Source organism: Eptatretus burgeri, chromosome 4, assembly GCF_056783735.1.
Source record: "Eptatretus burgeri isolate ZD-2024b chromosome 4, Ebu_testis_v1, whole genome shotgun sequence".
In the NCBI taxonomy this organism is placed as follows: Eukaryota; Metazoa; Chordata; class Myxini; order Myxiniformes; family Myxinidae; genus Eptatretus; species Eptatretus burgeri.
Window position 1 is genome coordinate 36,318,899 of NC_140964.1, and position 21,786 is coordinate 36,340,684.

At 43.0% G+C, this 21,786-nt stretch overlaps 1 protein-coding gene across 11 annotated transcripts in view; it reads right to left on the reverse strand.

Annotated features, from left to right (window-relative positions):
• Positions 1 to 21,786, reverse strand: part of DHX57 (DExH-box helicase 57) — an 80,276-nt gene that overhangs the window by 38,789 nt on the left and 19,701 nt on the right. For 10 of the 11 annotated variants that reach the window (XR_015057290.1, XR_015057289.1, XR_015057288.1 and 7 more), the window contains exons 2-10: positions 18,588 to 19,442; positions 15,004 to 15,141; positions 12,695 to 13,426; positions 10,948 to 11,320; positions 10,665 to 10,786; positions 10,348 to 10,543; positions 9,471 to 9,595; positions 8,669 to 8,802; positions 1,070 to 1,124 (exon numbers count right to left, since the gene is read on the reverse strand). Coding sequence is in view for 3 of the 11 variants with exons in the window: in XM_085877419.1 (XP_085733545.1) it covers positions 1,070 to 1,124; positions 8,669 to 8,802; positions 9,471 to 9,595; positions 10,348 to 10,543; positions 10,665 to 10,786; positions 10,948 to 11,320; positions 12,695 to 13,426; positions 15,004 to 15,141; positions 18,588 to 19,442 (2,730 nt within the window). In the remaining 8 variants the exon portion in view is untranslated. The remainder of the gene's footprint in view (positions 1 to 1,069; positions 1,125 to 8,668; positions 8,803 to 9,470; positions 9,596 to 10,347; positions 10,544 to 10,664; positions 10,787 to 10,947; positions 11,321 to 12,694; positions 13,427 to 15,003; positions 15,142 to 18,587; positions 19,443 to 21,786) is intronic. The other variant, XM_085877420.1, reaches the window with a different exon arrangement.

Genomic DNA, 21,786 nt, shown 5'->3' on the forward strand with positions numbered 1-21,786 from the left:
CGTTACATTAGATATTCGTGCCTGTTATTTGTGTCCTTTATAATATCCTAAAAAATAAAAAAAATTAAGTTTCATGTTGGCAATGATTTTCAATTTTGTTTGACTGCCAGACAGACAGACAGAGTAATAAAAACCAATGCCACCCTCAGGGTGACCCGTATCTTGCCAAAAGGTGACCACGTGTGACTTCTTTAAGGTCACACTGAGGTGAACAGAGCTGCTATCCACCAGGAGCGACTCCTTGAGGAATATCTGCCTACGAGAGATTCCGATGAGAATCGTTCTACAGAGTAACCATGAAAAATATGCTTTTGCCTCATAACGTCACCAAATGATGTCATAATGTCTCAAGCTTGACATATCTAGAAAGCACTCATCGAGGTGTTCAATTTGAGGTAATACACGATATGGTTCCTAAAACTTGAAAATTTGACCTTGGGGTCAAATATGTTTGACCTGAGGCACTAACCATGAAGGTCAAGGCCAATCGCCACCAAAAATTAATCAGCTGAGCGCCAGACCATGAACTATATTCCCATGAAGTTTGAAGACGATCCGATCAAAATTCCTCAAAAAATAAGGGTTTCGTCGACTCCCCTGATTTGCGACAAAGTGACCTTGACCTTTACCTTTGACCTTGACCTTCAAAATTTTATGCGCTGAAAGGGACCTCTATAGGCCTCTGATATGCGAAGTTACAAAAATTTCCAATGATAACTGTGCTCTGCAGAATTTTTTATACGTGATTACAGACAAAAAAAACAAAAAAAAAAACATACAAGCTGACTAACATATCTTGCAAAAACTTCGTTTTGGCAAGATAAAAATATCTCACTTCTCTGCATAAGTACGATCAGGACAAATTCAAAGCCAAAGTACGGTAAAACGAAATACTGGTCTTACTGTTCATGTTCCGAAAACGTGTTCAAAATATAACAATCAATTTAAATAAGTTCTTCCTCAATCATAAACTGACTATCAAACTGATAAGACAGACAAACGGACAGACATGAACCAATTGCTTAATCACACTTTTCACTTTGCGTGTGCAGGGTAAAAATGTACTCACTGAGTTTTGCCAATAACATCTTCCAAGAAGTACTGTTTCACAGGAAATGTGTGGCCTGGCCAAAAAGTAAACAACAGTTATACAAGTGAAATAAATAGTTGTCTCAGGTGCAAGAGGAAATGGCTGAAAAATGACAATCTGAGATGCAGTTTACGCCAATACACCAAAATCAGGTAAAAATTAATTATTTTAAGAGCAAAAAACACACACAGACACGTACGATTGTTTCGATTATACCTAATCTCCAATTAAAAAGTATGGCACAAGGGATGGATGTTTTACCATATGACCATTGGGAAAATAATTGTATTCCTACTGCTAGGTACTACAACAACAGGAAAATAAATAAAACAAACAAAAATGAAGACGATTTACACTTCAATGGTCTGAATTTAAGTTGCTTCGTGTCAGGGCTCTGAGAGTTGGTGTCCAGGTTAAGGCCCGGTCACACCTTGACGTTTTAGCCAACGTATGCCGATTTTTGATTTTTTTTTCTAAAACGCTGGCACACGTTGAATACGTTATGGGTAAGTTTTGATAACATTGAGAGCACGCTGGCATACGTCGTAGTACGTTGCCATACGTCGTTGTACGTTGGCTTTAAACGTTGTACTTTTCGGTTGTCCTCAAATTTTTTCATGCTTGAAATTTCACGACGTATGCCGGCGTATGACTCACACGTTCCGCTATGCTGGCCACAAGTTGTAGGCACGGTCTGCGATCGTTGACAGACATCAACACATGCTACTTGTAAGTTAATCATAAGTTGAAACACGCCGAGGTAATGTTTAGCGTACCCGAAACTTATTTCCTACCTATGATTAACGTGTTGTTGGCACGTTACGCGATCGTTGCCACACATCGACAGACGTTACTTTTAAGTTACTCATAGGCTGAAAGACGTCGGTATAATGGATCGTCCTTGCGTTAGCGTCCACGGCCACGGCCAGGACACTTATTTGCAGCATTCTTCAAACTTTTCTTCGGCATGACGAGGATGTTCACACTTCGATGTCTAGTTTGGCTATGATTCCAATTGTCCATCGGCAGCATCTATTTAAAATAGTCGAGTTTGAGCGTTTTAACACGTTCAGAAGAAACGCTTCAAATTTCCAAACCCCAGCGTCAAAAAAAAACAAACAAAAAAAAAAAACAAAGGCGAGTGACAGCAATTTAAATCGTTCATTGTAAACAATGAAACTAGATGAGTGGTACCGTTTAAAAGTCGTTGAGTGTAAAAAAAATCCAATTGTTGAGCGCAAGCGTCTACTTTCAATAGTGGAGATGCAGCCATTTAAATCGTTGAGTGGCAGCCTATGAACCTACCCGTGGACACGCGGACGCAAGGACGATCCATCATAACCCACACCCTCCCCCTCACACCCACCTACTACTGCCAACATGAACAAACTACTACTAATACTAATACTAATACTGATACTGATACTGTTACTGCTGACATGGACATCGACTCAAAAAGGACTCGAAAACACTGTTGGGTTCCCCTTTTATGAACACCATTTTTATATACCAATTCCCAAAACCGCTGGGAACACGTCTTTATATGGCAGTTGTAACCTAGAAACACGTTCATTTATTTTTTTTGTCGACCGGAAGACGTCATTGGAATACGTCTACATACGTCGATGTGTGTTGGGGCTACGTAAAGAATTGGTTCAAAGCACGTCAAACATAAGTTAGAAATAAGTTTCGCGTAAAAAAAAGTCATTACCGCGACGTGTTTCGACTTATGAGTAGCTTATAAGTAGCCTTTGTGGACGTGTGTAAGCGTCCACATATCGTGTGTAAAACTTATCCCCATCGCATGCGAACGTGTGTCATACGCCGAGTACGTCGTAAAATTTTGAACATGTTCAAAATTTCTTGACGTACTCTACTTACTACGACTTATGATAGCGTATTTAGCGTTCTACTCGCGCACACCAAACTTACCCATACCGTATTCGACGTGCCCCAACGTTTTAGACACACTTTTTGTTACGTCGGCATACGCTGGCAAGATCGCCAAGGTGTGACCGCGATTTTGACCCTTCCATTTCTACGGCAGTTATGATTCGAATCGTTGTGCGTCAGCCTTTTAATAGGCTACGCCACGACATCGTCGGCGATGCGTGCAATGCGCTATGCCTAAGTTAGACTATCGTTGGGCATCGGTTGTGTAGGCCGACAACAGGTTCAGCATTCGTTGGTATAAGTTATCTATAACACAACGAAACGTTCTGTGTAGTTACCAATGCGTTATACATAAGACCAAGTCGCTATGAATACGTCCGAATCTTTAAAAAAAAACATCAAAAGTTCAACGTAAGCCAGCGTTTTACATGCATTTTAACACGTTGCCATCGCTGGCTAAAACGTCAAGGTGTGACCGGGCCTTTATCGCTGCAATGGTAAAGTGTTCCAATATGTCATTCAGCTGCAATGTTTAGATTTTGATGTACCATACTCTTTACAGAGCGTTGGTGCTGCCGAATAAGTTTATTGGCAAGGGTTATACGGGGTGGTTTGCCATTACCTTCCCAGCATTTTCTGTCCATGCCCTATCCTCTTAAATGCTGACCGTCAAGAAAAGAAGCAACACATACATTTTTTAAAGTCTTTGGTATGACTTGGACGGGGTTTGAACCACTGACCTCCCAGACTTGGAGCGGACGCTCGAACCATTACATGAGCAAAATAAGTAAAATAAGTAGGAAAATATAAGCGACCGCTAAAAGGTCCCATGACACTCAAAATTTTCTGGTTATTTACATATTAACTTGACCTTCCTAGTGAAGAAATCACCCATGTTTCTTTTTTAAAATCAACAATGGTATAATTAGACCAATATTTCGAACGTTTGAAGTGCTTTTCACAACTTGCTATGCCCCACCTCTCAAAAAAGTGGAGTTCAGCGAACCGCAGGTCACGTGACCGTTGACGTCATCTCCAGAACACGACTCGCACAGAGTGGATTGATTAGACGTCGCGCGCCGTATTAAGCACGTACAAATGCATTGTGCACATGCGTTTGCTATGTCACTGATCGTCTTAATTCCTGTGATTGTTTCGCGGAAAAGAAATTCTGCTTCTGAGCCGTGTATGCACAACATTCACGAGGCAATTATTTATCCCTTTACTACCTTGTCGTAGTCGTGTACAAATCCAATACATGTATGCACAATAAAGGGCTATACCATGTCCACAAAATATAAAATGTGACTGTTGAACCTTTCCATTAAAAAAAGAAACTTACAGGGACATAAAAGTAAAATACTAAAGATTAATATTGCATCATTTCAAAGTACAAGGAGATAATTTTAAAATCAAACAATGTGAAAAACCTGCACCCACATTTTGCAGCTTATTGAATTGTTCGTTGAAACCAGCCTGCTGGGAAAGGTACGATTCCACATACATGCAAGCCAGGTATGGCTGCACTCGACATACATGGGTTTATTCTAAAGTGAAGGTACTGCTTCCATTGGCTTGCTATTTATTAACATTTAGCCAAAATGCTGAAATAAATGAACAGGGAAAAATATGTTGGCACAACGATGAAAGACAAATTTATCTGTCCTATTACACGGCCTCATAGCCTCGGGACTCTTACGCATTGACTTATACATTTTGTGCATGCTAATACAAGTTACTTGTCAACTCTAGAGTCTGGACTAGTCCGATAAATCTGACGTGCTGTAGCTTTCTTTTATTATTCTCTTTTCTTCATTGTTTTCTACTGGTGCTACATGACGACAGTAGGAATAAAATAAATAAAAATGCAACAGAACGTCAGATTTATCGGACTACTCCAGATAATTGTGTCGCAAGGCGTGTTCCGCACACAAGTTTTCATCGTATCCGGACAGCGAGATTGCTTCATTTTATGCGTGGAGATATACAGCCGATGGCATGCGCTGGCCTTGCTCGTGATTCATACGCCGCGGTGCAACATGCCCGCTGCGCTGTGCTGTGCTGGTCACGTCAGCTCACTAAAATATTTCTGATATCGAGCAGTATGCAAATATGCAAAGTCAGTATGCAAAGTCAAATTTACATTATTGAATTACGAATAGGATTTAGTCGAACCAGTTGTTATTGCCAAGTCTTCCTTCGATGTCATCCCGATCATCATGAATGCTGGGAATTTCATCACCAGTTTCCTCTGCTTGTCCTGCTTCGGGCTCAAACTGGTAAGGCCGTATTCCATTTCCAGCTGCCTGAACTTCACCTCCCGCGACTACGTTATCCGACAATTCTCAATCTGATTCAGACCAAAATCCTTCATTTCTCTCACACTCACTGTCGCTACCAGACAAATCAAAGTCCATGTCATCCATTATTCAAAACCAAATGTTTGATTTTTTTGAAAGCAGAAATGAACGAAGCGTTTGAGTCGACCAATCGAATGTGGAAACACACAGGAAGCCAATACAATCACGTAGACCACCAACCCGAGTAATTTACGTGCAGCCTTTGTTGTTCTGGAGATGACGTCATGTGGGTTACACCTCTTTCAGTGGATTTTGGCGGAATTTTTAGGGGCGTTCCCAAAGAGGTTTATTTTTATTTTATTTTACATTTTACAAAATGAGTATGGTGAAATAAATTGTCAGATCAGAAATCACGATGAAAAACTCCTATAGGACGTGTATATATATATATATATATATATATATATATATATATATATATATACATATACATACATACATATACATACATACATATATATATACATATATATATACACACATATATATACACACACACACACAATTTCCGTGTGTGTGTGTGTGTGTGTGTGTGTGTGTGTGTGTGTGTGTGTGTGTGTGTATATATATGTATGTGTGTATATATATATATATATATATCTATATATATATATATATATATATATACATATATATATATATATATATATATATATATATATATATATATATATATACATACACACACACACACACACACACACACACACACACACACACACACACACACACACACACACACACACACACACACACACACACACACACACACACACACACACACACACGGAAATTCGCAATACACCATAAAGGGTCCTCAGGTGAGATATATCGATAAGTTCATGTGTAGTTAGCCCACACCTGTTGTTTAGAGGGAATATGTGTGATTCATCCGGGCTGCGACACTGAGTTTGCCATTTTTCTTTCTCTATCGTTATTTTGGACCATTAAGCCGCCAACAACTCAAACACCACCACCTTCACATCTTTACCTCCACAACTCCATCCCGCAAACATCGCTTCACCGCCATTCCCAAACGACGCCCGCCAACAACCAAACCACCACAGCAAACCCCCCACCACCTTCGCCTTTCTCCTTCCACAACCATCAACCACACCACCAGTCAACACCAAACGTCGTGCTGTCCAGGGCCCGTTCGGTAATTGATGCCGAACGCGTCGAGCCATGGGTATGAATGCGTTCCCTTCAGGAGAGGAAAACGGATCAGGAAAGCTTCACGCCCCTTTTCTTCCATCGAATGACTGAGCATCGGGTGGCATGGCCCCACCTCCGAACCCGCTGTGAATGCGTTCCCTTCAGGAGAGGAAAACGGATCAGGAAGGCTTCACGCCCCTTTTTGCCCGACCAATGGCTGAACGTCGGGTGGCATGGCCCCGCCTCCAAGCGCGTTTTGATCCGCGAATCTGCATACAGGCTCCTCCCCCGGTCTATAAAAGACGCGAGTCTGTGTGGAACTCATAGGAGTGTGGGGGTCGCTTTTCTCGTCGTAGGTGTCATCTCGTCGCTGGAATCGAGCCACCTTCGCTTTCACAAGCGACTAAGCCAGCCAGCCATTCCCCTCGCTCGACCCTGAGCATCAACCCCCCCCCCCATCCGCGCTGAGATAGTGCCGGTGGCCCCGTTCGTTCCCCACCCTAACCGTGGTGCTGACCAAACAGTGCTTGCGCGGAGCACGCCGGAGAGAGCTCACCGACCACGCCAGGGGCACGGAGTCGGGGCACAGCCGCGCGGATATTGCGGCTTGCCCGCCATCGCGTCACGAGGACGCGGGTAAGACCTTTTCGGTCTCGTGGACCTGGCCGCTCCTCCAGGTTCCACGCACATTTGGTCCACGGACCCCGTCTACCTCCCTGCCTATGGGGAGGTCTTTCCTGTTTATTTTGAATGAATAATGTGGCGCCGAGTCCCGACAAGTATAATTGTTTGTGTTGTAAATAATTATAGTCAGTAGTAGTGCTTTTGCTTTTGTTGCATTTGGCTTTTGTTGCACATTGCATTACTGCCTTACGTGCGTGTGTTGTATATGTGAAATAAAGGTGCTTGCTTGTTGAACTGTTTCCCGTTTCGCTTCATCCTTTCCTTTGTTGAAAGTTCCATCTTGCATCACGTAAGGGATGGATATAGAAAAAAAATGACCGTTTTTACAGCCATTTTTCCCTGCTGTGCAGGGGTTTGGCTTTTTCTTGAGGCAATGTTTTATGGCCGGATGCCCTTCCTGACGCCAACCCTGGTCGCCTCTTACGACACACAGGGATATGGTACACCTATTCTAACCGGGGCATACACCGGGACCAGTACACTGGCACTCATTTCGCCGACCTCGGAAGGATGACAGGCTGAGTCAACCCCCTGGTGTTAATTCAGCAGCCAACGGGGCTTGAACTCAGGACCCTTGGATCCCAAGCCGCTACCCTAACCACTAAGCCAACACCAGGCTTAGACGTAAGGGATTGATAGTGGGTTTAAAACACCCGGTAAATAATCTGAACCGTCGAGGTCGACGATAACTCCGCTCGGTTATCCCTGCAGCACGGAACGAGCCGCTTAAGCGGTTCGTGTCCAAAGTCGACCTGCGGCGAGGTACGATCGCCCGGTCGACCACTCGCGCAGGTACTTAGGTAGGTCTAATTTGGCGAGCAACCCTATCCTGCGCGGGTGGGCAATTGGCACGATCGTGGTGAGGTTAAACCCCCACCCGTTGCTGGCTCCTGGCAGTAGTTCCAGGAGGGTCACGACTGAATGGTCCGTTCCGGAGGGCGACGCGTCACGATTCGAGTTACGTGGCCGATCGCACGCCGGACGGGCCAAAATTCGTAACAATATATATATATATATATATATATATATATATATATATATATATATATATATATATATATATATATATATATATATATATATATATATATATATATATATATAGGCAATTTCAGTACTTTTGAGTGTCATGGGACCTTTAAGGAAAGAAGTTGTTGGACAGCATATCGCAACAACCTGAGAGAGCACATGGAGCCCTACAAGTCTGGCCAGAGCAAAATTTGAGGTCCTATGATCCTCTCATTCCAGAATTGCCTTGTTCAAGTTGAAGAAAAAAGCTCTTTCAGCAAGTTCAAGAAAAACTGTTACATCCTTACTTGTATACATTTTAAAAGTTCACCGAATAAAATGAAATCTTTCAAAAATTGCCAAACAAAATTCTCATGCACAAACAAAATCAAAGTTGTTTTCAAAGCAACATGCTTTAAAAAAAAAAAATATATATATATATATATATATATATGTGTGTGTAAAAAAAACACAATACCTGGTACTTGAACAATGGGACAGCTGCCAAAGTAGTGTGAGAATACTTCAGCATTTAGAGTAGCACTCATGAGAATGACATGCAAATCTTTCCTCTTTTCCAGTAGTTTCTTCAACACAAGCAGCAGGAAGTCACTGCAAGGAACCACAAAACATTGGTCATACCTCCTTTTGATGAATTAAAAGTGAAAACAATGAGACTTGACTTGTAATCAAAACAGCCAGACCCCAAGCTCAAAATCAAAAGGAGGCAGGGGTGCAAAAAAATAATAATATCAGAACCTGGGACATTAACCGCAAGTCATGATGTACACCAGTATATACCAAAAAAAAAATTTGTACACCAATAGTTTATCATTTTTTTTTACATGTGTGAACATGGATTTAATACAAATTATAATGGCACTCGGTAGAGCACATCCTGCACCTCCACCAGGCTGAACAGTTTACATTTTGTATCCCAATAATTGGCTTTGTACTTCAAAATGCAAAGCCCATCCACTTTGTAGCCAAACTAAAAACTTGACAAAAACGATAGAAAATATTAATAATAATAATAATAATAATAATAATAATAATAATAATAATAATAATAATGGAATAGTACAAATTTACTAATTAACATCCTCCATATTCCCATAATAAAAGGTTTGCTGAAAATTTGAAGACAAAAACCCAAATGGTTTATATATTAAAATAAAAAATAAAAAGTTATGCCCTGGATAGCCATTGCAAGACCCAGTCTACCGCTGTGCGGGGACAGGCTGGTTCGGAGACAAGACTTGCAAAGAGAGCAAATGTACCTCTCCTCGCTGCGCTCGTGCACCTCATCAACCAGTATATGGGTGAGGCCTTGCAGGGTTGGATCGTTAGCAAGACGGCACAGAAGCACCCCGGTAGTACAAAACAGGAGGCGTGTTGACGTTGACTGGCAGCATAAAAACACAAACTTGATGTAACCATTCATGCAGAAACATTTATCATTTGCCTCATGAAGGAGGAAACAAAAGTTTAGAAAGACAAAAGATCCACAATGAGAGTACTCTGCATTGTTCACATTTTCAGGAGCATGTTCAAGTGACACCGCCTACGTAACAGACATAGCAACACTGATAAACTTTATTTGGCGTGATCTCCATATACTCTTCAATGCACTTTGTTTTGCAAGCAGCCAAAGTTTTGATCAGGGAATCTATTGGAAAAAAAAAACTTTTGTAAAACCTTTCAGGAAGCATTACAACTGGTCAATTTTATGCCAATTTTTCTTCTGCATCAACATCAAATTAAGATGAAGAGTTTGGATGTCTCCTTTAATGAGGCTGTCTACCACAACCACGCCCTTGGTGCTCCACATTATTCTCATTCCAAAATTTAAAAATAAATAACTAAATAAAAATTGGTGTCAGAAACATTTCCCAGGAAAATCAAAAAATAATGAGATGGTATATATATATATATACATATCACTTTGCAATCAACTCGACCTTTGACTTAAAAAGTTAAAGGTAGGGTAACAGAATTTTTGGGACAACTCGCACATAAGCTCACAGAAAACATAATCTCCAAAAAAAAGAAAAATAAGGCAACTACTATCACCCCAAATACCAAAGCTGTTGCCCTAATAAGTTTCCAAAGGGTGACCTGCAAGATGGCAGGATACAACCAGGGGTCCTTCATCACCTGCACATTTTCCAGACGGATCTGATACCCCACAGCAACTCCGAGGGATTCCACGCGCTCATGGGCCACACGTTCCGCCACCGATATGGCAGAGATACGGCGAGGCTGTGTGCACACTATGTTACAAACTTCCTCAGCTCGGCCGTTCAGATGTTCGTCCAGAATAAATTGAGGCACCTGTGTCGTCTTACCGCACCTAAGAGGATGGAGCAGTTTTCTTTATTTTAAAGAAACTGTTATTCTGCAGCAAATTACCAAAACAAAAAAACTGACAAAATAAGCATGCATCATCATGGTGAAAATTTGTTGAAGGATACCCCGTCGTGCCGCTCACAAGAACAACTTGATTAACTCTCAGAAGTTCAAGAATGCGCTCATGTTTCGTCCAGATTGGAAGTTTCATGCGATCCGCCAACATGGTACGGAACTTGTTGCTCGACTTGCAAGAGCATGCGTGCAAAAAAAAAGAATGAGAAAAATAAAAGTTATTGTATAACCCTCTCACCCCTTTCCGAGGGATGAATCTCCAATCAAAAGGTTGCAAACAAACACCGATTATTATAGATCAAATGATCAAAAGTATAAATTGACCCATCTCACTTTGTTCTTCTGAAAGTCTTCACAGAGCCGTATGTTGGCTCTGAGAATGTTATCTGGGTTCTGCTCCCACCTCTTCTTTGCTTTGAAGAGGTGCACATCACTCGACATTTTCAGAGGCACAATGGGAATCACATTCACGGGAACATCAGGCTTTTCGCAACGTTTCTCCTCATCCTTTTTATCCACCAGCACATAATCATTCTCAATGTCAAAGTCATGCACCTCATCCTCATAACCATCCTCCTCCTCCTCCTCCTCCCCCTCCTCCTCCTCCTCATCATCATAATCATAATCCTCCATAATCTCAACAAACTCCTCATCCTCTTCAATCCAACTTGCACCAGCATTTGACTTTTGATCTGAGCCTTCACTGCTGAAAATGAAAGTTCATGGGATTGGGGGGGGGGGAGTGGGTGCGCAGGGGGGTGGGGGAGGAAGAATACAATGAAAGCTATTATGCAAGTATTTAAGAGAAACAAATGAAACTGTTTCAACAGCAGAATTAATTCCCCAGAGATATAAAATTTATGAACACCCCATCAACGTTAGCAATCACATGTATTAAATTGGTAAGAAAGATGTTCATACATTGATAATTCTCCTGATTATTGATCTTATTTTATTGTGAATATGCGAGTCATCAATAATCATTATTATTATTTATCAAGCATCACTCTCAAAACCAGTCAAAAGAAAGGAAAACAATCTGTATTTATTCTAGAACCTCATTACTGATAATACCCACTCCCTCTGGGAGCGAAACATGGTGTCAGCGAATCACTTGTACTGTGCCAAGTCTGTCATTTGCCCACCCTCAATACCCCCTTCCTCTGGCAGGGGTCAGTGGTTAAATCACTTGCACAGGCGAAAATTGCAGGTGGTCTCCCCACTCTCACGGAGGGGTGGGGAAGGGAGGTATTTCGTGCCCACGAGCTGACCCCGGGTTCTCAAAGCTGAAATGCAAAATTTGAGCGAAATTGGCCAAGCAGTTTTCCATGCTACATGGTATATTCATAAATACATGCATTTATATGATTACTTGGGTAAAGATATGCTACGGGAATTTTTTTTGGACACCAATGCTGCCGGGAGATTAATCTTACGCCAACATCAGATTCAATATGGCAAAAACATTTGACATTCTACATGGAAAGAGTGCAACAAATGCCTTTATCGTTTATACCAGGGGTCTCCAAATATTTTTGATCGTTTCTTGGCAAGGATTAAACTGGGTGGTGTGCAATTGCCTTCCCAGCAGTCAGAATTTGTTCATGGTGTCAGGGATTGCTTGCCTACTCTTCGCGAAGGATACCGTGGGATCTTTAACGTCCACCAACTAATGTCGGAAGACGTGACACCCAGTTCAATGTCCATCTGAGGGACGGTGCACACACATTGATGAAACACCGGGATGACACTTTATAGCTGGGCAGTGATTCAAACCCAGGTGAGTGTGCAATCCTCTTCACCATCTTGCCAGCCAATAGAATACCATTCAGAGGGTTGTCTACATATGGAGTGTGGAGAAAAAGAGGATGGGTGAATTTTTGAAAAAGAAGTGAAAAAGAAAAGGGATGGGTATGAAAGGAGATAAGAAAGAGAAACTGTCTGGAGAAGAGAGGGGAGGTGAGGAGGATGTAAAGAGTGGAGGGGAAGTTAAAATTCCACCATTTTGCATCGCTTTTGTGCAAAAGAACCAAGGTGCTCCACTTCAAACATGAGAAAGTTTGTGATTACTTGTACATACCCGTGTAGGCCAGAATGGTGCTGCTTCAGGGTTCGAGACAAACTGAAGGGGTGTGGTGGTAAGGCCAAAGCTTTGGTTAGAATATCTTCATCATCAAGCAAGTTGGCAAGTGTAAATACAGCAGGCACCCCAGCCCGTGCGAGGATCAAGGCTTCACTGTACAACCTATCAGAGAGGTGAAGGCATACGCTCGGGGGTAAGCATGGGTTTTCCGAAGCAAAAGCGACAAGAGGTGCTTGCCAAGGGTAGAAACTGTTCTTGGGAATGCGCACCTCCAGGTGATACAGGGTTTCTGTTTTTGTCTCAGTTTTCTGGTGCCCACCAGTGGGGGATTCATGGCGCGAGTTGCAGACTGTCCCATAGCGGCAGCAACCTTTCAAGAAATATTTGCACAGCGGCCGAGATTTGAGTGGCTCAGTCTTTTGCACGACAAGGTCACTCTTACCTTGGAACTTCTTCGTCAGCTGGGGAAGCTCCAAGCGCAGGATCCAAACTCTTCCAGGAATGCGTTCTTCAAAATGTTTACCAAATATAGATGACAGAGCAGTGACCTCTTCCTGCCAGGCTTCAACACTGTTCCAGGTCAATAGCACCTCCTTAGGCAGCACCGGTTCGTGCTTCTCCTGAAAACGTTGTTCGAAGCAAGCAGCAAGCAGAAACTCCAGCGAAGCTCCGATATCGCCATGGCAGTGCAACAGTGCTGCAACACAATACTCCTTGGAAAATCCATACCTGCCACGGAACACATCAATTGGTTGGACTTGGAAGAACCCGAAAGCAGTTAGCATACATCATACAAACAGCTTGCTATACCTTTGACTTCCAACGTCAGGCATGTCAGCACGTTGCTAGCATATATAGTCAGCCTTACCCTCCTGAGGATGCCACCCAAGCTATCCCACTGTCCCACAGTTATATCAAACCTCATTTAGATTAGTGCCAAATGCCATATCCACGTAAACATTCACTTTGAAACCGTGACGACGTCAATCCAAATGCAAATTAACATACTGCATTCTGCTTTAAAATACCGGGCGTAGTGGCGTGCGCCTGTAATCCGGCTACTCGGAGGCTTGGGTTGGAGGATCGCTTGAGGACGGGGGCTCTGCACTGGGCAGGGTGCAGAGCAGCCTGGAATCATGGCGAAACCCAAATCCTGATCCCTGTGTCGTAAGAGGCGACCAGGGTTGCGTCAGGAAGGGCATCCGGCGTAAAACCTGTGCCAAATCAGTATGCGGATCATAACGGATGATCCGCTGTGGCGACCCCTAACGGGAGCAGCCGAAAGATGAACAACATTCTGCTTTAAAATTCCCAGCTGCAATTTATTACCTCTGCCATCGAAGGTTATGTTTTCACCCCTGTATGTCTGAGTAGGATATCTCAAAAAGTTATGGACGAAACTTGGTGGCCAGTTTGGGTGTGTGACAAGGAAAAATCCATTTGATTTTGGTGAATATCCGAATCCGGAAATGACAATTAATTTTTAATTTTACAAATGATTCTTCTCCAATGAGAGATGGGGCCAAAGACGATATACAGCATGATATCTCAAAAATTTATGGGCGGGTTATGACATCACCTGGTGGATGAGTTGGGGAGTTGACAAGAACAAGCAAATGATATTTTGGAGGTCTGGATGAAGATCTGGCCGATCAGTGGGTTACAAAACATAAACTGTTCAGCCTGGTGGAGGTTTGCGCTCTCCCAATAAACGGAGGTGCAAGCTGTGTGAGCAATACAATTCTCCAAACCAAAGTAAAACTAGAATGGCACCCTTCAACGTCACGTTTACCGATATGCCCCCACCAACATTATTACAACATTATACATACTTGTACCAAGTTTGATATAAATCCCTTCAGCTGCTCGAAAATAACACATTTTTCCCTGAAATGACCGCTAACCTTCGACGCCGAAATCTAAACAGTTCCTCTTTGCCTCATAATGTGTACTGAAACCAAGTTCGGTCAAAATCCCATCAATGGCTCACAAGTTAGCGCAGCAACACATTTTTTACCTAATGGGACCTCTGGCCTTTGACCTCATGACCCCATAATCTAATCTGTTTGTCTTTACATCGTTATATGTACTTGTACCAAGTTTGATTTAGTTCCCTTCAGCATTCTTGAGTTAAGGCAGTAACGAAAACCTATCACAGACGGACGCACGGACAACCGGAAACAATGTCTCCGGCAACTTCGTTGGCAGAGACATTAAAACAAACAAACAAAGTGTTTTCTGAATTAGTTGTACAGGTTCCATGGAAGTGAGATGACTGCAAGCCACAGTCCTGAAAGTGCATGTACCTTCTCAGGTTGTTGACAGCGTAGAGAGAGATTTCACCAAGTTCGTCAGGCTCCAAACTTTGAGCTTTGCTCGAAAGCCCCTTGCAAACTGAATCGCAGCGTCTATTCTTGTTGTCACAAACCTTGGTCGCCTTTTCTCTGATAAACAAAGTGTGCATCACATCCATTTATCTTTGATCGTTATAAAAGTTTCGAATCAAAATATAATCTCACAGTATCTCCCACAATCTCTTCCTTGAAAGATCATACTCATGATATATATATATATATATATATATATATATATATATATATATATATATATATATATATATATATATATATATATATACACACATATATATATATATATATATATATATATATATATATATATATATATATATATATATATATATATATATATATACACATCATTGTGTGTCTGTGTGTCTGTCTATCTCTTCCTTATGCATGGCCACATGCCACATCTTTTAAATTACAAACTCCAAACTCAGAGTATAAATCTCAGGGTATAAATAAAACTTTGTGGGGGTGGGGGAGTAACATTGACTACGTGGCTACAGCCTGATGTGAGGGTGTGAGTGGAAAGGGGGGGGGAAAGGGGGGAGGGGGTGTAAATTCTCTATGTAAATGTATTCTCCACGTGAATGTGTACGGTGTAGCGTCACCTAGCGGTGGCAGAGGGTAATACAATTTCCAAAGTTCCTTTGGCAACAGTGTTACGTCTTCACGTTTCTCTTCCTGCACAATTACAAACTAGAGTGGGAGCACTCGGGAGAGTGCAAAACCTCCGCCGCCAATACTGCTGGGTCACTCAAGTGAACCTTATATCTTATTCATTAAATATGATGTCAACAGTGCTGACAGTTATAGTTCTTTTCTCCAACATATTTTTTGGGGGGAGGGGGGGGTTGGAAATCACTTAAAATATGTAAAAATGCAAAAATAAAAATAAAAAAAAAAAAAATAAAAAAATCGAAATTTTGTTGAAAAAAAAGTTGCAAAAATGTTTTTTTCTCTAACAATTTTTTTTTGGGGGGGGGGTTGGAAATCACTTAAAACATGTAAAAACAAAAAAAATTCTCAATTTTTTTGGGGGGGTTGGAAATCACTTAAAATATGTAGAAATGCAAAAAAAAAATTTTTTTTCTCTAACAATTTTTTTTTGGGGGGGGGTAACAATTTTTTTGGAGGGGGGTTGGAAATCACTGAAAACATGTAGATATGCAAAAAAAAAAAAATTCTCTAACAATTTTTTTTTGGGGGGTAACATTTTTTGGGGGGGGGGTTGGAAATCACTTAAAACATGTAGAAAAGCAAAAAAAATTGTTTTTTCTCGAACAATTTTTTTTGGGTGGGTTTAGTTGGAAATCACTTAAAACATGTAGAAATGCAAAAAAAACAAATTCTCTATTTTTTGGGGGGGGAGTAAAAAAAATTTGGGAGGGGGGTTGGAAATCACTTAAAACATGTAGAAATGCAAAAAAAAAAAAATTTCCCTCTATTTTTTTTGGGGGGGGGGTAAAAACAATTTGGGGGGGAGGTTGGAAATCACTTAAAACATGTAGAAATGCAAAAAAAAAAATTTCTCAAAATTTTTTTTGGGGGGGGGACCAAGTCCAAAATTTAATGGCATGATCCTTGGACCATACCTAACCCCCACCACCAAGTTTCGTCGAAATCGGTCAAGGAGTTTTTCCGTAATACTGTTCACAAACAAACAAACAGAAAGGGGTGAAAACAGTAACCTCCATCCATCTTCGAAGATGGCGGAGGTTAATAAATATAACTGTTTTGAAGGAAAAACAAAAACACGGTCAGTCCGAACATGAAGCCATGTGACCTCATGTCCATTAATTACATACTGTTTGAGCATCAATTGCACGCTGACGTCAAACATGTACGTCTATTAATTACATTCTCTTGGAATGTAGTTTTCAAACCTTCAGACTGCTGAGACCCCTTCGACCTTTGAAAACCCTTTAAGACCCCAAAATACCCAAAAGTCTCAAAAGTTCCTGATATGAGGAACCAAAAGTCCAAAAAGTCCCCAAAGACCCTGATGATCCAAAAGTCCTTGAGGACCCAAAAGACCCACTTGACCCTTTAAGACCATTTTAACACTTTAGATCCCTTAACCATTTAGACCTTTTATACCCTTTGGACGCCAAGAACCTTGATACCTTTAAACCACTTTAGTCCCTTTAGACCCCTCAGACCTTAATGCCATTCAGACCCTTTACACCCTGCAGACATACAAGACCGTTGACCAATTAGAGCATTAGGTGTGTGTGTGTGTGTGTGTGTGTGTGTGTGTGTGTGTGTGTGTGTGTGTGTGTGTGTGTGTGTGTGTGTGTGTGTGTGTGTGTGTGTGTGTGTGTGTGTGTGTGTGTGTGTGTGTGATCTATTAAGTTACAAACTCCAAACTCGGGGTGCAAATACAACTTTGTGTGGGGATTAACATAGGTTATGTGGCCATAGATTCATGCATGGGTGTGGGGGGGGCACGAGGAGGGGCATAAATTCTCTCTGTAAATATGTACCGTGTAGCGCCACCTGGTGGTGGTGGCAGAGATGATTACAATTTCCTTTTTTTATCTGGGAAACGCTAAGGTTAAAGCACTCTTCAGATGGGTAAATTTGATCCCCTTCCTTTCTCCCCCCCCCCTCCTGAAAAAAATGAAGGGGCCTGTTGAAGCCTGGCATCGTGTGCAAGACATTTCTCGCAGGAATGGACATCAGGACAAATGAGGGTCAAAGGCAGGGGGGGGGGGGAGCGGGACGTGCGGATGTGGATGGAGTGGGGGCAGAGGGGGGGGGTGTTGTGGTGAGGGTGAGGGGTGAAAGCACACTCTGCATGGGTAAATATGTCTTCCCTTCCTTCTTCTCACCCAAAAGTTTTGGCAAATACAACGATGAATTGGTCCATCAGCGAAGCAATGGGTAGGCTCTAAGAGTGACATTTAATTCCGAATCATTTAAAATGATTCCGAAGCATTAAATTTGGCACAATGCGATTGCATGAAAGTTGGAGTAAATGTATTAAATAGAATTTGTTTCTTGGAAAGAAAACTGAGGATGAAGAGCTGTACAAGTGCATGTTGGCAAGTGGTTCTTCTTCTACTGGCACTCGCCGAACATGCCTTCGGGTCACATCATTTTCTAAGGGCGTAGCTGCATCGCTGATACAGTTCACCCCTGTACATTAGAGCAGGAATTTGGCCAGGGTGCTGGTGATAGCTTTCCTCCTCTTCATAAAAGACACCGCAAAATATTTAGCATCCACAACCTCATGCGTGCAGAAGGGATGCCCAGTTTAACATCCATCCGATGGATGGCACAAAGTGATTCCTCACCACACCAGCGAAACACTAAGGTGACAGTTTATAGTTGAGCCAAGATTCAAACCCAGGGTGGACAGCTTCAACTAAAAGTGAGTGTGCATACCTCAAGGCCTTCCTGCCAGCCCAGTACATAATGAGTCAGTGTGTCAGAAAATGTGAGGAGCACAGCAGTGTGTTAGTAACAAACCTCTTGACCTATAGATTTGAAGGAAAACATTTACTCCTTACAGGAATTACCTTTGATAAGCAATTTCTCCCGGAGGAGGAAGTGGTGCCGATTGGAAAGGTGTTGCAGGAATAACAAGTGGAGTTGCCTGGGATGGCACAGGTATATGAGGTTGTGCTGCCGGGTGGGACGATGATTCTTCAAATGGATTTAGCAAACGATTGGCAAGATCCATTTCCTTGTCTAAAGTTTCCAGTTTCTTCAGCAACTTCTCAACTTTATTTTGATTTGTAGTGCTCATAGATAGTGTGTATGTTACACCATGTTTCGAGGTTTGCTTCAACCCCTTTTGCTGAACAGCACAATGCTCAACATCTCTCTTTGGGCCTTGCAAAGCACCTTTCTTGACCCCTTTCCCTCCTGAACCTTTTGAAGCCTTTTGCTTGGCAGTCTTCCCCAATTCTTGTGGACCACCTTTTTTGACCTCTCTTCCCAAACCTTGTCCTGTACCTCGTTTAGACGCTGGCTTGACCTCTTGCCTCAGTTGTTGTGCATCATCTCGTTTCATCCCTTCCCCAAAATCAAATGTTGCACCTTGCTGCGTCCCTTGTTCCGAAATGTGTGCAGAACCAAATTTTGAAATAACTCGTGGTGGATTTCCAAGCTTAGTCGTTTGTTGCAATGCAGAAATTGCAGCATCATGCAGTGAACCTTTCAACACCTTATTTGGAAAGATGCTGGACTTGAATGTGTCACATGCAAGACGATGACCTCCATTTTTCTTTGAAACACCAGCCTCCTGCTCCGATGGTGCAACAACAAACTCTGAAGCACTCTCATCAGAGAAAGCACACCTTGCGTCCTGGAAACCATCGTTTTTACCTCCTTGAGCTGCAGCCTTCAGTTTTTTTGCCTTTGCACCAGACCTGAAAAAAACAATGTTAAAGTTACAAAATCCCCCATTTCAAATGCATACCGTATTTTCCAGAGAAAAAAAACTGCACTTTTTATCAGCAAAAAAAAGGGTAAAAGTTGGGGTGCAGTTAATACAAGGGTAGAGAAAAAAAAGATTAGTCTTAAAAACGATCAATGCCGAATTTCAATTATATTCCAAATGAACACTTTTTTTTTTTAGCAGTCGGAACTGCTGTTAAGCTCAATTCCGCTGTTTAAATTTTGAAAAATTGGTTCAGGTTAAGAGTTTGCACAGAGTTTTATTAACCATGTGTGGAAATTAAATGTCATGCTCAGAAACGTCCAGAGACACCTGGAGTAGGTGTGTGACGTATATGGAGCCTCCCGGCTCTGAAAACGCCATGGAACACAAAAGAAGACCAACACCTGGTCTCACATCAAAAGAAGAATTATTCACAATAGCTAGAGTCCAACAACGGAGAACCCAACTCAAATAAGCTTGCGTGGCAAGCTTCCCTCATATGTCGTGTTCAAGATGAATGCATTTCCCAAAGACATGTTTCGAGCCGGCGTCATTGTTCTTGCGCAGCAGAAGGGGTGGATAGACGACGGACTTGTAGAGGTGGCTATCTTTTTACATGCATCATTTTCTACATGAACATCTGATGCAGGCAGAATTAATCCACCAAGCTTGTTCCTTGTATGCTGAAGCTATCTATGCTAGTGTTGCGGTTGAGGAAATTTGCAAACCACCATTCAGGTCCCGTAGGTGAGATATCTCTGTATGTACGTGTAGTTAGCCCCAAACCCGTTGTTTAGATGGAATAAATGTGATTCATTCGGGCTGCGACCCTTTGAGATAGTCGTTTTTCTGTTCTATCTATATTTTGAACCAACCATGTCTCAACCGCCATCACACAACAACCACCAACCGCAACGCCGCTTCACAACAACAACGCCAACAGCCACGACCTTTACCTTCACAACTCGCGCCCGCAAGCATCGCATCACCGCCATTCCAAACGTCGCCATGGCCATGGACCACCACAATAAACCCTCCACCACCTTCACCTCTCCTTCTGCGCCCATTCCCGCACCGCTTGTGGGCACCGAGCGTCAGGCTGTCCTGGCCTCGTGCGGGACGCGCGGCGAGCCGCGGGTGCAAAGTGCGGCCTTTCCGAGGAGAAGTCGGATCAGGAATGATACACGCCCACTTCTGATCCGTCCAATCAGCAAGCGCGGGGCGGTTTGGCCCTGCCTCCAGACGAGTCGGAGTAGAATCGATATATGCAAATTCGAGGATCAGGGGAGACTCACGCCCCTTTTTCTCCGTCCAATGGGCGAGCGTGGCTCCACCCCCGAGCTCGTTCCGATCCAGAAATTTGCATATGGGTTCTCCTGCCGGACTATAAAGCGCCGAGCGCGGGGCGAGTCAAGTCAGTTTTGGAGAGCAGAGTGTGGCAGCGGGAGTCAGTTGGAGAAGGGTCAAGGCGAGTTGGAGAAGAGTTCGAGGCAGTCAGTTGGAGAAGAGTCAAGTCGGGTCTGGAGGAGAGTCAGTCTGTCGGAGGTCGGAGTCTGTCGGGGAGCTGCAGAGAGAGGAAGCCTGGAGCGCGGTCGAGGTGATTTGCTGCAGTCGGCTGAGGTGAATTGCGGAGGGGGCCGAGTGGCTCGGGTCCGAGGCAGGGAAGACGGCGGTCGGCGACGAGCTCGCAGTGGAGTCGCTCGTCGCGGAACCCAAGCGGCCCAGCTGTTCTCTTTCCCCAGAGCATCAACAATTCCCCCCTTTCCCCCCCCCCACGCTGAGATAGTGCGAAAAGGGGGGCCCCGTTCCCACCCCACTCCAAGCAGTGCCAACGAAACCCGCGCAGGAGCGTGGAGTCGGGGTGCCGCCACATTTGCGGCTCATCACAAGACACGGGTAGGATCCACCCGGTCTCGCGGCCCACAGGCCCCGTCTGTCCCCTTGTCTTTGAGGGTGGCCCTTTTCTGTAAATGTGTTGTCGGCGCCGTCTGTAAAGTAAAACTGTGTAAGTGTTGCCGTGTGCACGCGTAGTCGGTAGTAGATCTGCATTGTTGTGTTTCTTTTGTTACATCTGCTTTTGGTGCATAATTGTTGTAATTGTATATGTGTGCTCTCCGCGTGCCGCGGAATAAATGTACATTATGTTGAACTGTTTTTCCCGTTTCGCTTCGTCTTTTCTTTAATTGAATCTCCATCTTGCTTCACGTAAAGGGTTGGTAGTGGGCTTAATACGCCCGATAATTAATCGGAACCGTCGAGGCCGATGATAACACCGCTCGGTTATCCCGATAGTACGGAACGGGTCGCTTAAGCGGCCCGTGTCCGGAGTCGAC